The sequence below is a fragment of the Rhododendron vialii genome, chromosome 12a, assembly GCF_030253575.1.
Source record: "Rhododendron vialii isolate Sample 1 chromosome 12a, ASM3025357v1".
Taxonomy (NCBI): domain Eukaryota; kingdom Viridiplantae; phylum Streptophyta; class Magnoliopsida; order Ericales; family Ericaceae; genus Rhododendron; species Rhododendron vialii.
The window spans coordinates 33,668,470-33,684,563 of NC_080568.1; the positions used below are offsets into that span (position 1 = coordinate 33,668,470).

The 16,094-nt window shown below is 44.7% G+C and overlaps 1 protein-coding gene and 1 long non-coding RNA gene across 2 annotated transcripts; both read left to right on the top strand.

The window, feature by feature from the left end:
* The first annotated feature begins 9,137 nt into the window (after window positions 1-9,137).
* Window positions 9,138-10,152, top strand: LOC131310730 (uncharacterized). The gene is made up of 3 exons (XR_009195291.1): window positions 9,138-9,367; window positions 9,486-9,577; window positions 10,083-10,152. It is a non-coding gene; the product is annotated as an uncharacterized LOC131310730 (long non-coding RNA).
* Window positions 10,153-11,800: 1,648 nt separating this feature from the next.
* LOC131309694 (uncharacterized) lies at window positions 11,801-12,844 on the top strand. The gene has a single exon (XM_058336290.1). It carries the CDS (start codon window positions 11,801-11,803, stop codon window positions 12,842-12,844), a length of 1,044 nt encoding a protein of 347 aa, XP_058192273.1.
* The last annotated feature ends 3,250 nt before the right edge of the window (window positions 12,845-16,094 follow it).

A 16,094-nucleotide genomic window follows, 5' to 3' on the forward strand; every position in this document is an offset into this window, starting at 1 on the left:
TTGGGGCCAGTTTCGGATTGCCTCAACCTTAGACTCATCCACTGAAATACCATCCCTGGACACAACATATCCAAGAAAAAGCACCGAATCTGTCATAAAAACACACTTTTTAATTACCTCAAACAGCTTCTTCGCTCGCAAGATAGTAAGAACCTCCCGCAAGTGCTGCAAATGTAAGTTCGGAGTGGCACTATAAATTAAAATATCATCAAAGTAAACAACCATAGATTTACTAATAAATGGCCGAAGTGCCTGGTTCATCATCCTCATGAAAGTGCTAGGCGCATTGGAAAGACCGAATGGCATAACCATCCACTCATAGAGCCCCTCTTTAATCTTGAAAGCCATTTTCCACTCATCCCCGGGACTGATCCGAAGCTGGTGGTAACCGCTCTTCAAATCCAGTTTGAGAATACCTGCACTTCACCCAACTGATCCAGAAGATCATCCAGTCTTGGTATCGGGAAACGATACTTCACAGTAATCTTATTAATAGCCCTGCCATCCACGCACATCCTCCATGTGCCATCTTTTTTTGGAGTTAACAAGGCAGGGACTGCGCAATGACTAAGACTTTCGCAGACAAAACCCTTAGGCAACAGCTCCTCTACTTGACGGTGCAGTTCCTCATGTTCTTTGGGGCTCATTCGGTAATGGGGTCGGTTTGACAAACTGTAGCCCGGCACTAGGTTGATCTGATGTTGGATATCCTGCAATGGTGGTAACCCATCCTGTAACTCTGCCGAAAACACATCCCGAAATTCTTCCAGCAATGGACGAATGATAGCTGGAATATTCTGATTGGCCGAAAGCTATGAACTCTCCTGCGCGACCAGCACAAATACCACCTTGCTTTTTGCCACCTCCTCCTTAAACTGCGTTTGTGACAGAAGATTGGTTCTCTCTCCGGCTCGTGGTTTAGCCCCAACCTCCTTTGAAGGCAACAGCGCAATTTTTGTACCACCAAATGACAGAGTATAGGTGTTAGTACCACCGTCATGTGTAACTCGACAGTCATATTGCCACGGTCTACCCAGCAAAAGGTGGCATGCATTCATCGCCACAACATCACACCAAACTTCATCTTTGTATTTAGAACCAACAGAAAAGACAACTAAACATCTCTTGGAAACTTTACCTTCGTTACCTCTCTTTAACCACAACAACTCGTAAGGATTGAGATGCGGCTTTATCTTCAACCCAAGGTTCTGGACAGCCTTTTTTGCAATCACATTCTCGCAACTTCTCGAATCAATCATAAATCGGCAAATCTTACCCCCAACGGTGCAGGTAGACTGGAAAACATTACTACGGAGCCACGAATCGCCTTCACTTTCTAGAGGGGTATAACACAGTCGGCGAACCACTAATAATGGTGCGACATCCCCAACAAACCTCCTCTCCAACCTCCTCATGCGGGACTAATTGGTGGTCATCATCGTAGACGGCCTCTTACTCATAGGGCTCATACTGATCAGTAACAACTCCCTCCGCATCCACAAACAAGGCTTTTCCCGCTCGATCACTCTTTCTGCACTCAAAAGCGCGATGGCCTGGCTCATCGCACTTGTAACACTTCGAACTCAAACCTTTTGTTCTAATTGCGGGTGGGACAGTTGAAGGCTGATTTCCCACTGGTTTCACTGGGGTGGTGTTGGCCGTGGGTCGGGCCGCAACACCCCAAGGAATAGACGGGGGTCTGCAATTGGCTTGTTTTTCCAACCGTAACACCCTCTGATGGGCATTTGAGATAGAATATAAATCGAACATTTTTAAAGTAAACTGAAACTGTTCACTCAATCCTACCACATACCTGGCAACTAATTGTTCATCTGTCTCTGCAAGGTCGTTTTAGGCTACCAATTGACGAAACTCTGTGGTGTAGTCATCCACAGAATGCATATTTTGGCGGAGATTCTGCAATCACTGGAACATAAGACGAGAATAGTTATGGGGAAGAAAAGTCACCCGCATCTTTTTCTTCAACTTCTCCCATGAACCAATCTTGTCCTTGCCTTGCCGTGAGCGCAACAACTTTAGTTGCTGCCACCATGCCGTAGCCCTACCCCGAAACCTGGTAGCAACTAACGACACCCGTCTGTCCTTCAGAACCTATTTAAACTCCACGACTTCTTCAATGGCTGTAACCCAGATTGCTCAACCTCAAGGACGGGCAGGAAATTCATTATGTCTACCCCGAAACCTGCTTGCCTTGAAGAATTAATCGTTTATCTTGGAAACCAGACCCAGATTGCTCAACCTCAAGGACGGGCAGAGTGGTCCAGATCTGGTATGTAGTTAGGAATTTGCTCTCTCGTAAGATTCGAGGTTTAAAATTTTTCGGGTGCTACCAACTCGTTTGGGGATAGTACATAAGGAGTTTTGCTTTGGCTTGAATTGATACCCCTGCTAGTAGACAACGAGATTGGTCTTCCAAAATCAATCTAAGTGCACATAGGCTGGACTGGAGTTACCAAAAATTAGGCCAATTATAGCTGGGAATTCGGGAAATTAGCTAGAAAAAGTCAATCTTCTGCCATTGGCTTCAAAAATCAACCGACCTTGAATAATTAATCAGCATATTACGAAAATGTGTATTATTAAATAAATAGAATAGGGGGAATTACATAATCAAACTGCAAGTCTTTGTTTTTTTACCTATAAGTCTTATATTTGCTCCTTCACCCAAAATCTTTTTGACTAATTAATCTGCTTTATTACTCTAAGCAAATAACACAAGTCGAAAGCTTGCCTAGAATAATTAATCATTATCTTGATTAATTAGTAGCCTATGCAACTATGCAAGTTGCAACCCCTCTTAATTTTTAAGTTGGCAGAATATTTTTGTTGATTCCAACTACAAGTAGATCAGTGGCCTGCCTTGAAGAACTTGTATCCTCATTGGTAGTAGGTACAAACTGCAACCCTACTTTATTTACAATTAAATATGTAGAATTGTGCTGTTCAATTGCGATTTATGAAATCATCCTGTGGTTTGGTGATGAAATCGATAACGAAGTTGAGCGATCCGAAAAATTTGGAAGAAAATTCGAGCATTGACATAGTTAGTTTTGCAGTACAACTAAACCGTTGTTCAACCCAGATAAAATGTTGCTTTCTGTGGTCAACTCTTGTGAAGTACTCGCCTATATCAGCATTCCCCATAAAAATGCAATTAAAAATAAAAATAACTCAAAACTCATTTATTCAATGCCGGGCAACTAAATCTATATTCAAAGTTGCAGAAACGTACTTTAAATTTAGACTAGTGTAGTTTTATAACCTTATTAATATATAGATCACAAGCGGAGAGTAAAATTCCATCTCATTGTGAGAGCTTTGGGCTGCATGCTGTTGGTTATAGATCTGTACTTGCAGGTATTGGTTGAAATTATGGGTGACAAATTGAACCCAGACCCATTAACAAACCCAGACCCATCAACTAGAAAATAGACCCAACCCAACCCATTTATTAGTTGGGTAAGAATGGGTCCAAACCCAACTAACCCATTATTAGTTGGGTCTTAATTGGGCATTAATTGGGTCAACTAAAATGACCCAATTGGCATGAAAGTAACCCATGAAAAATTTTCATCCTTTACCAGATTCCCAATGAATGTAGCCCACCCCCTACCATGCCACCACCGCCGCCACCACTATGCCACCCTCACCACCCCCACCACCACGCCACCACCACCGCTGCCGCCACCGCCGTCTCTGTTACCACCACCACCGCGCCACCACTGCGCCACCACCACCACCACCATAATGTTGCCGCCGCCGCCACCACCTCAACCACCGCGCCACGCCCACCGCCACCACCACCAGCCCTACCACGCCACCACGACCACCACCACCGCACCGCCACCACCACCGCCTCCACCACGCCGCCACCACCACCACCACCACGACACCGCCGCCACTACCACGCCACCCTCACCACCCCCACCACAATGCCACCGCCGCCACCACCACCACCGCCACCGCCACCACCACCACGCCACCCTCACCACCCCCACCACAACACCGCCGCCGCCACCACGCCACCTTCACCACCCCCACCACAACACCGCCGCCGCCACCACCACCACCACCACTACGGCCACCATTGCCGCCGCCGCCACCACCACCACCACCACCACCACAACCACCACCACCACCGCGCCGCCACCACCGCTGCCACCACCACGTCGCCACCATGGTGGTGGTGGCAGCGGCGGCGGTGAAGGTGGCGGCGGCGGTGGTGGCGTTGTGGTGGTGGTGGCAGTGATGGTGGTGGCGGCGGTGAGAGTGGTGTGGTGGTGGCGGCGGCGGCGGCGTTGTGGTGGTGGTGGTGGTAGCGATGGTGGTGACCGCGGTGAGGGTGGTGGCGCGGTGGTGGTGGCGGCGGTGTGGTGGTGGTGGCGGCGGCGGTGGCCGTGGTGGTGGCGGCGGCGCGGTGGTGGGGGTGGCAGGGTGGCGGCAGCGGCGGTGGCCGTGGTGGTGGTGGTGAGTAATTGGGTTAATGGGCGGGTCGGGTTTGATTTTAAATAAATGGGTCGGATTGGGTATGGGTAATTGAACTCATAATTAATGGGTCTAAATGGGTCAATGACCCATTAAAGACCCAACCCACTTATAACTTGCCCATTTTGACCCAAACCCGCCCATTTGACACCCCTAGTTGAAATTAGCCGTGGTTTGTGCATTGCGAAGCCTGTTTATTTGATTTTATGTTTATGAATAAAACTCTTGCTTTTTTTTTTTTTTTTAAAGATAGGGGTTTATGAAAAAGTCTGTCTGGGTCATGCTCAGAATCTTATCTTTTTTTCCACCCGGTCCCAAGCTTAGGTGACGCAAAAGGTTTCGTTTTAGGTAACTGACAGACAATGCATAAAAACTCTGTTAGATCTCTACAACATGAATCCTAATATGGGTTTATGAATAAAGTGCTGCCACTAGCGAGTAGGGTAGAAAACCGTTGTATTTGGTACGTAGTTGTACTTGAGGGAGAACACCGGTTGGTATTTATATTTGAGTGAGAACACAGAATTAGTCTGTGTATGGCTACGAAGAAATAAAAGATTCTGAACTATCATGTCATGTTGTGTGCAGATAATAGAGTCACAATCCGCACAAGTCATTTACAATCTGAAATAATATAGTCACAATCCGCATAAGTCCTCTCGCTGTTGATAGCTTGAACCACTTGCTTAGCATCGCCTTCCACTTCATTCCGTTTGAGGCTCCGTTCCAATGCTGCCGTTAACGCAAATTGGAAACCCATGGCTTCAACGACTCGAGGTGAAATTCCCACCCATTGACCGGATAGCAACCATTCCCACACCACAACAGATTGGTATTCCTCCGTTTGGGTAAGACCTTCCCTAGTGTTATCTTTGAACCTGCTCCGTTTGGTTTGGGTAAGAGCTTCCCTGGTTAAGTGTGTCCCTGCTCAAGGACAGATTGGTATTCCTCCCAAGAACCGTGTGACTTATCGAAAACCACTTTAGGATCCCACCGTTGTTGACTTAACTCTCACAGTCTCACTTAGTATTAGTTAACTAGCTTTTGCGGTAACTAATCTAGTAGAAGTTTTTAAATTGCAATTTGTCTTAATTAAGGTCTTGTGAACTTAAATGGAACAGTACCGATCGACAGGGCCTTGAAAGGATATATAATTTCTATATTGCAAATAGTGTGCCCGATTCATCGAGCTGCACTGTACCTGATCTTGATAATTAATTTTTTAATTGACAGCCCGTACATAATTTTTCTTGTTAATGAATGCAAATCTTACATGTGATTTAGCTGGTCTGTCTTTGTCTGCTGCTAAAAAATGTTGGATCTCCACTCAACCACCGTCCATAGAAATACTACTGAATAATGAGTCCCCTGATTTGGGCCTGAGTCATTTTAATAGTTAAGAAATCGTTGAGCTCTTAATTAGGTCCCCTACTAAAAAATTAGCTGCCGTTTGAAAGTCTATTAAGAGCCATAAGCAGCCTCTACTTTCTAGCTGCTTCACAGAAATTTAGAGAGAGAGAGAGAGAGAGAGAGAGAGAGAGAGAGAGAGAGAGATGTCTGACGCTGCTGTGCAATATCTCTTGGAAAGCCTCAAACAGCTTGTACTCTACAATGCTAAGTTGATCATCAATGTGAGGGGCGAAGTTGATGGTCTTATACGCGATCTTCCATTGATGAAAGCCATAATTGAGGTTTCGACAGAGATGGGCAGAGAGGATGCTGTCGTGAAAGAGCTGGTGAGTCGCATCAGAGCTGTGACTTTATGCTACATGGTTGAGGCCACTAGTTATAACCAAAAGGGCAAAAAATGGCTCCAGAAAGTGTTCGGTGGCATTAATCATGCTTCTAAGCTTCGCGAAGTTGCAAAGAACGTTCAAACCATAAAGGAAGAAGTGGACAAAATGAACAATTACCAGATGTTACGTGAAGCCCTTCAACGCAGAGGCCCTGCTGGCCGAAGGAGGATGGAGAGTATGGAAATACACAAGAATCTACACAACTCTCATTCAAGAATCCAAAATCAGATCAAAAACTGATTTTTAGGGTTTTTTTATTCACGACATTCATCTCTCTTGAATGAAGACAGAGTACACTGGAGCTTTTATACTCCCACTTAATCTCAGATTAGTTAGCTCTTAACTAACAAACTAAACTAACCACAGAAACTTAACCAAACTTAAACTAATTGACTGCCAACTCAGCATTGCTATATGTATCTAAAGAATGCAGAAAATCACTTAGTGATTTCTGCTTACAGTCCCCTGCAAACTCATGGGGGTATCAACCACCATGAGTTTGGATTTTAGAAACAAAAACCTAGCAACAGAGAGAGATTTGGTGAAGATATCAGCAATCTGCTCCAAAGTCCCAATATGCTGAACCTGTAGTTGTTTGCTGAGAACCTTTTCGCGAATAAAATGATAGTCCACCTCAACATGCTTAGTCCTTGCGTGAAAAATAGGATTAGCAGCTAATGAAATTGCTGATTGGTTGTCACACCAGATAATAGGAGAACCAGAAACAGAAACATGTAAATCCACCAAAAGTTGTTGAACCCAAGAGAGATCAGCTGCTGTATGTGCCAATGATCGATACTCTGCCTCAATAGATGATCGCGCAACAGTATGTTGCTTTTTGGAACACCATGAAATCAGATTTGAACCCAAAAACAAACAAAAATCGGAGGTAGATCTACGATCTAAATGATCGCCTGTCCAATCCGCATCAGAGTAAGCAGTAAGCGTCAGAGGACTAGGAACAAAAAGAAGGCCTTGATTTAAACTACCCTTGAGATATCTTAGAATTCTTTTCATAGCGATGAAATGACTATGCTTTGGGTTGTGCATATGTTGACATGCCAAATTGACAACAAAAGAAATTTCAGGACGTGTCAATGTACGATACTGAAGTGAACCTATTATAGTTCTATACCACTGTTGGTCAAAAAAAGGAGGATCAGGATCCAGTACTGCAGGCTTCACTGAGGAAGGAGAAAAACTAGACTTGCAATCGTGCATGCCTGCCTTGACAAGTAAATCTGTTGCATATTTTGTTTGAGATAGAAGCAGACTAGAACCATGCTTCAGAGCTTCTATTCCCAAAAAATAGCTCAAAATCCCAAGATCCTTCATAACAAACTTAGTCCCTAGAAGAGTAATCAGTTCATCTATATATGAAGTATTGCTCCCAGTGATCAGAATATCATCAACATACACCAGAATAAGAGTGGTCCCTTGGTCATTGTGAAGAGTAAAAAGAGAGGCATCAGCCTTACTATTATCAAAACCTTGACTAAGCAAAAATGCAGAAAAAGTAGAGAACCAGGCCCGTGGAGCTTGCTTGAGACCATACGAGGCTTTAGTCAACTTACACACATAATGAGGGAAAGAACTATTTTGATAACCGAGCGGTTGTTTCATAAACACTTCTTCTTCTATCGCTCCATGTAAAAATGCATTAGACACATCCAATTGACGAATATTCCAATTATAATGAACAACCAAGCTTAAGACAACCCTTATAGTAGGCTGTTTGATAACAGGACTGAATGTCTCTGTATAATCCAACCCTTCAAACTGCTGATTTCCATTGGCTACCAATCGTGCTTTATATCTGGCTACACTACCATCAGAGTTTCGTTTGATCTTGTAAATCCACTGACATCCTATAATGTTAGCATTAGGTGGTGGAGGAACAAGTGTCCAAGTGCCTTGTTTGACTAAAGCTTGAAAACCCCACCCTATGTCAAACCTTATCCATGTAAGTCCCGTTTTAAGTACATGAGGTACCCAAAATACCCCAAAAATCCTTGCCTCACCCACGAACTCGATGAGTCGGAAGTCCATGGTCTCGAAAACCTTCTCCACGCCTTCTTCTTTGGAACTGTCGTCGTTGATGTGGCGGCGATGACTTTGGTTTTGCTGGCTTTTTCTTCTTCAAGTACAGCGCCAACAACTGCTTAGGGAGCCCGACAACTCTCAACCTCTGTTCCAAGTGCTACAAGGACCACTGCCAGAACGAACAATAGGCCTCTACAGCCAAATTTGCCTTCAAGAAATCCCTCGCTACCTCCCGTCTCCTCGTCCTCTTCCGATCTCACAGTTTCTCCAGAGATCAAGATTAATTTACCCTTGGTGTCGGTGGACAAGAATGGTGTGAATTCTGCAACACACCTAAGAATTCCACCTCCTTCTGGAAAGGAATAAAATAAAATTTATGCAAATGGGCAAAATTGTAAATGCATATTTAAAAAGGGCTTGGAAGGGATAGACCCAAAAAAGGGATCTGCACGGAACCTGTAGAGACTCGCAAATTTATTATAATTTTGAATATCGTTTAATGCGTGAAAGGATCATATTATTAATAAAGTAGTACGTTTGTTTGTGGGGGTGTACGGATATACGTTTACGGTTGTGTATCGAACACTTGGAAAATGGTAAAATGTGAGTTTTGATGATGTCTGGAAGTGTTGATAACACGTGGGGTTGATTCGGTAACCGCTACAAAAAAATTCATTTTATGTCTAGCTTGAACCGGTATTGGTTGTCGCCCAGTACCGGTACATAATGTTTAGAAGTTGTGTTTTTTTCGCATTTTGAAGGCTCTTGAATCGGTATTGGGAGTCACCAAGTACCGGTACATGCTGTGTTTTTCTGCAATTTTTAGCACGCATTTCAGACGCCTATAAATACCCCCTTTTGTTATTTTTCACATCCAAACCCACGAAATAACCCTAGAAACACCCCTTCTCACCTACCCAACTTCAATCTCACCCAAAACTTTTGATTTCAACCTTAAATCTCCAAGATCCAAAGGTTTCCAACCTCAAAATCACTTGAATCTTGCATTTGGAGAACAAGGGGTAAGTTTTGTGTTCTTACTCTCACCTTTGGGCTCTCACCCATGTTTTTCTCTCTCACCTCTCAATCACTTGTTGATCTTTGTTCATTTATCTTGTCTTTGGGTTGTATTCACTCTAGATCTTGTATCTAAGCTTGGGTGGAGCTCGTTTTTTGAGGATTCAAGCAAATATCTCTCTGTAGACCTAGGGTTTTGCTTAAAACCCACTTTGGTAGGGATTTCTCTCTTTCTCTGCATGTTTTGTGGTGAATTCGTGCGATATTAGTGTTTGAATGCTATATATGGCTCGGTGGAGCACTTTAAAGCTTGAGGAGTGCTTATGCTTATAAATGTTATATTTTCGTCTCGATTGTTATGATCCATGAGTTATTTATGACGTGTTTGATAATGTTGATAATGTGGTTGTCGATGTGAAGTTGAATGTGGAGTTTATTGTGACGCAAGGGGTGGAAACACAAAGTTGCAAGGGGTGGAGTTTATTGTGACGCAAGGGGTAGAAACACAAAGTCGCAAAGGGTGGAAATTAGTTGGAAGAAGTGTGTGAGTGTCCATGTGTGAGAATGTTTCAATATTAGTAAATGCTGTTGATATATGTTGTCATTGAATTCGCCATCTAGTTTGATTCACCGTATCCATGTATATCATCTCATTACAAATAGATTTAGTAGAGATTTTCCTACTAGGCGAGTATAGCTCGACAAAATCCTTCTTTTCAGGTTCGAATGCCGGTCAATAGCGTGTCTGCATCAAGTGTTGAGATGTGAAGACTTTTTTTTGGAAGCTTACTACATTTAGTTACTCATTCATCTTTGTAATTAACCTTCTTTTGATAAAGATGGATTTGTAACTATTTATTCGAGAATTTCCTTTTGATTAATAGTTTATAAGTTATCAACTTGTTCGTATCCGTACTTAAGCTTATTTTGTGGCCGGTGTGCCAATGTTGTAATTTATAAAACTTGGGGACTTGATTTGTAAATTAAACAGGTGGAAACTTCTTTTAGGTATTATTTATCTTATGCGAGAATCTTTCTTTGAATTGGTTTATTTATTTATGTTGAAAATCGAAGGCGTGACAAATTGGTATCAGAACGTCTAGGTTTGAATACTTTGAGACCGTGGGGAGACTTCTAGTCTCATGGGTTCAAAAGTCACGCCTTTGCTTTCACATATGTGTGCTTGAGTGTATTGACATTATTTGGATTACTTGGCATTGCATTTTAATATGGTGGAGTGGCATAAAATTGTTTTACCCGTGTTGGGATAGTCAGGGGCTTAGACCTCATTAAATAACATTGTTGTTGATGAGCTTCTCTTTTATTGTAACTTGTAGTACGATGCCTACAAGAACACGTGCTAGAGCAGGTGAGGGTGAAAGTCGGGGTGGTCGTGGCCGCAGTCGTGGCCGAGAGGCGCTAGGGGAGGATGAGGTTAGCCAGCTAGGGAAAAATCTGAGTGGAAATTCGGGGGATGGGACCGAACACGATCGAGGAGAGGAAGTCCCGATCGTTCAAAATCCCTTTGCTAAGGATTTCGTTGCAGCTCTTACGGCCGCTAACCTTTTAAACCCAGCTCTTAGGGAAAATGCAGATAGTAGTGCCTTGTCGGCAATGAGGGAGTTCAGTCGTAGAAATCCACCGATGTTCGATGGGTCGAGCAGTGATCCTCTTATGGCCGATCATTGGCTAGCCCAAATCCGAAAACTTTTCAGGGCTCTTGGGATTACCGAGGATGACTTGCGAGTCAATATTGTGGCCGTTCAACTTACCGGGGAAGCGAATGAGTGGTGGGAGTCATTTTTAGAATCGAGGAAGGATGCGAGGAGAGTGGCAAGGACTGCGGCTCAAGCAAATGAGCCAGATGCAGAGAACTTAACTTGGGCCGAATTTGAGGTGCTCTTTGAGGAGTAGTACTTTTTGGAGACTAGCCATGACCAATTAAGGGAGGAGTTCGAGAAGTTGGAACAATGGAATATGATCATGTCGGAATACGCTCTAAAATTTCAATCTTTGTCCCGTTTCACGCCGGAATTGGTGGCTACCAAGGAGAGAAAATGTAGACGGTTTGAAAAGGGGTTGGATGACACCGTGAAGCAAATGGTGATGGCACAACGTAAGGGGATGTTCACCGATGTCGTCGAGTGCGCAAGGAGCATTAAGATCCCAAAGGAGGCACCACGGAATCCTAAGGCTTGGGAACCGAGGCAACCGGTATGGGGTATGAGCTCTTCTTTGGAGAGTTTCGGCAGTCTGGGAAGGAAGAGGCAGCGAGATCAATTTCCAGCTTCCTAGGGTCCGTCAAACTTTAGGCCTCCATCTTCTTTGTCGTTTGGGACTCGGGGAGTTCTTAATAGGCCTCTGATTGTGTGTCACGAGTGTGGTCAGGCGGGGCACATTCGTGCTCAGTGTCCACGGATCTTAGGCACGTGTTTTACATGTGGGAAGGCTGGCCATTATGCGAGAAACTGTCCGCATGGGGAAGGGACACGAAGCGAGTCGGGTTCGGTGCAGCAACCGAGGGTGGTCAGAGTTCTGGTCGGCAATCATTCCAAGGAACTCAGAGGCAGCAGCAGCCTCACTTTTGTCAGACCACATCAGCTCAGGGATCTCAGGTCGAGAGAAGAGCGAGTTCTTCGACACCTACTCAGGGTTTCGATCAGCGAGGTGGACACGTTCAGGGTCAGATGACTCAAGGAAATGCTTTTGCTATCACCTCTGCTATTCCACCTCCTGTTACTTCTCAGACCCCGGAGACTTCGATTGTGAGGAGTATATTTCTTCTGTTTAACTCCTTTGCTAGAGTACTATTTGATTCTGGAGCATCACACTCATTCATTGCTGCATCTTTTGCTTGTGCATTGGAATTGGAGATTGAAAGTATCAACTCTCCTTTGCTTGTTGAGACACCTATAAGGGGTAGATCGCCGTTAGATCGTGTTTGCCAGGATTGTGAGCTTGTTATTCGAGATCGCCGTTTTACCTTTGACTTCATCATGTTGATTATGTCAGGGTTCGACCTTATTTTGGGAATGGATTGGTTGTTTACATTTCACGCTACCATAAATTGCTTCAAGCATCGAGTCCGCATTTGTCCGCCTGGGGGTGCTTGTTTTGAGTTCTTTGGGGAGCGTCGGGAACCGTTAGAGCCGTATTTGTGTGGATCTCGAGAGCAAGAGCCGATGTGTGCCTTATTAGAGAGCTTGGCCTTAGATGAGGATGTGTCCGCATACGGGGAGTTGCCCCTTGTTGTTTGTGATTTTTTGGACGTATTTCCGAAGGAGTTACTTGGTTTGCCACCCGAGAAAGAGATTGAGTTCACCATCGATTTACTTCCTGGCACCGCTCCTATTTCCATACCTCCTTATCATTTTGCGCCCACCGAGTTGCGAGAATTGAAGACTCAGTTGCAAGAATTGAAGAATTTGGGGTTTATCTGTCCGAGTACGTCACCATGGGGAGCACCGGCATTGTTTGCTTAGAAGAAAGATGGGTCGCTTCGTCTATGTATCGATTATCATAAATTAAACCATATCACCATTAAGAATAAGTATCCAATGCCTAGAATCGATGATTTGTTTGATCAACTTCGAGGTGCAACTTGTTTCTCTAAGATCTATTTAAGGTCCGGTTACCATCAATTGAGGGTCTGGAGGGAAGACATTCCAAAAACCGCCTTTCGTACTCGTTATGGCCACTATGAATTCGTTGTCATACCTTTTGGATTAACTAACACACCTACGACTTTCATGGATTTAATGAACCGCATTTGTCGTGCCTATCTCGATCGTTTTGTGGTCGTTTTCGTGGACAATATCCTTATCTATTCACCTTCGGAGGAGGAACATCAAACCCACCTTTCTATTGTTCTTGAACTCTTGCGAGAACATTGTTTGTATGCCAAACTTAGTAAGTGCGAGTTTTGGTTATCCAAAGTCAAGTTTTTGGGTCACGTTGTGTCGAAGGATGTAGGCACGCGGCCTGGAAAATCCTCGGTTTTTGTTTTAAAATTGGGTGCGGCCCTCTGTGGGCATGCGTGCCCTTGGAATTTCCGGATTCCAAAATGCGAGGGCCCGGATCGAGGGAGCGCGAGCGGGGAAGCAAGCGCTCGCGAAAATACAGAGTCGCCACTCGGGTTTGAAGGTCCGACACCCAAGGAACCGTATTTCGAAGCGCTTGCCGCGCTGTTTGATTTGAAAAAGTTTAAGGAACCAGTCCGTCATAACCATATCTGGGTTCGGGAGCCAGGTTACGAGAGGGGAAGGGTTTTATGGCACCCCTCTCGCCCAATCCGGAGATCGGTCTCTACTTAGGCATTTGCGAAAATGTTTGTTTTGCGATTCTGTTTTATTAATCAATTTTTAGCCAATTAGGGCGGGGGAACAGTTAATCGGGGATTAAAACTGTAACAGTTTGCAGGATGTGATGGATAGCATGCATGAGCAGTTAGTATAGGATGAGAACAGATTGGTGTGGGAGTTTAAACAAACTGGGAGGCCCCTGTTTTGGAGTAACGTGCGCAGGAAGAAACCAGCATGCACTGAGCAAGTCACTGCATGCTGTTCACTCCAGCGCGCACAACTCCAAGACATGCGTGCGCCGGTGAGCTCAAACCCACAGCTCTTATTCTCAAACCCTCTGGGCTCTGGAAGGACCAGTGCACACCCAGGACAAACCACGCAGTTCATATAACAGCATAATATACAGTTTAAAGGCTGTAAAGCCCTACAAATTAATAAAACACCCCATAAACAATGTGGGGACAAAATAATGACCTAAAACTAAGCTACCCGTGCAAGGCCACTCACTGGTCAGAGGCATACTGTCGCGCGATGGTTTCAGATTGGCGCGCGAGGATGCGCCCTGGCGCACTGTCGCGCGATGGAGTCACTCTGTCGCGCGATGGTGCGCCCGGGCGCACTGTCGCGCGATGGAGCCAGTCTGTCGTGCGATGGTGCGCCCTGGCGCGAGATGGCCGCGCCCTGGCGCAACCAGACCAGTGCTTGGTTTACACTTTTCTGGGTTCTCCAAAACAGCAGAAACTCATATTGAACTAAGACTAACAGTTTATACTAAGGAAAGCAGTAAACTGATTTTTATCATGCTCAACAGTGATCTATAACATAATAAAGCACAAAACAGTAGGAACCAATCCCCACGCGGACCAGCGAGCACAGACTAGAACAGTCGCGCGCGTGAGTGGGTCCGTCGCGCGCTGATTCGTACCACGACGGTTTTTGAAACCTTGCCAGCTTTAGGACCAGAACTGGTATTGATTACCAGCCTTGGCCCTGCCAGCCCCCCTCAGGGATCAGAACAGTAAGACAGTAGGTATGCTATACCTTTGATTTTTGAGGTTTGAAAAGTGTTTGAGCTTTGATGTTGAAAGTGGTGTGAAAATGGGGTGTAAGATTTTGTAACCTTTCTAACCCAAGGAGTGGATTTTTCTAACCCTTAGAATGGAAGGATAATGGGGGGTATTTATAGGGCAAGACCCTTCCATTAATGGAAACCCTCCATTAATGGAAACTATTCCATTAAAGGAAACCATTCCATTAATGGAAATCTTCTATTAATGGAAAGTATTCCATTAATGGAAAGTATTCCATTAATAGAAACTATTCCATTAATGGAAGCCTTCCATAAATGGAAAGCTTCTAGAAACCTTCCAGAAGTGGAAAGCTTCCAGAAACCTTCCAGAAGTGGAAAGTACAAGGTCGGCTGCAACTTTAACCAGCACGCGGATCGCAGACTGGCGCGTGCGAGCAAAACCAACATGTGCCAGTAGGGTTTTTGGTTTTTGAAGTGGCTTAGGCTAGGTTAGGTTCAAGGGTTTTGCAAACACTCAAAGCTCAAACACGCTATCATTCCCAGGGTGTTCTTGATCCATTTCATCATTGGGGAATCAAAAACCGTAAGTAAACTAATCTGGAAGCCCAGATTGGGGTGTCTACACCCTCTTTGGAAAAGCGCGGCGAAACGCTTCGATTCAGAGTCGCCACTCGGGTTTTAGCAGTGGAAGCTGTAGACACCCCATTCTGGACCATCCAGATAATGCTATTTTACGGTCTTTTGTTGTCCCAATGATGATTATGATCGAAAAACATTCCAAGGACGGTGGTGTGTTTGAGCTTTGAGCGTTCCGAACCTCATTCAAACCCACTTCAAAACCCTTCAAACCAGAGCCAAACAGCCCCAGCAAAAAAACCAAACTGGCTTACGCCAGTACTATGCTGACGTACGCCAGTTAACTGCCACGTGTCGGTCATCGACCGTTGACTCAATTATCACTGGCGCACGCCAGTCAATACATGGCGCATGCCAGTCAAGCCCAGTCAAATCAACTTTATTCAGCCACATGGATGAGACTTTTGTGCCACCCTGATGTGGGCTACAGTCTCCCTGATGATTACATTCGGCAGGGGCGTCCCCCCTCTCTCCTACACCCTTCATCAAGCCAAGTCCCATGCATTTAATGCATGGGAGGCTCCCTCTCTTAACCCAACTAGCCAAACCAGGCCTTAACTCAACTGATCTCAGTCCCTCTCTCCTCTATAAATATCCCCCTTGCATTCATTTGCAAGGGGTTAACCACATTAAAGAAAAAAACCCTCATTTCCTTCCCTTTCTCTCTCTTCTATTCCATTGAAAGAAGAAGAAAGAAAGGAACTTTTTCAGTCACAAACTCTACTGATACATCCCTCACATTGTCATCATCCAATCTCTACCTCC

Excerpts from the sequence above, each read along its gene's own strand:
- LOC131309694 (XM_058336290.1), top strand. The coding sequence starts at position 11,801 with ATGTGGGAAGGCTGGCCATTATGCGAGAAACTGTCCGCATGGGGAAGG.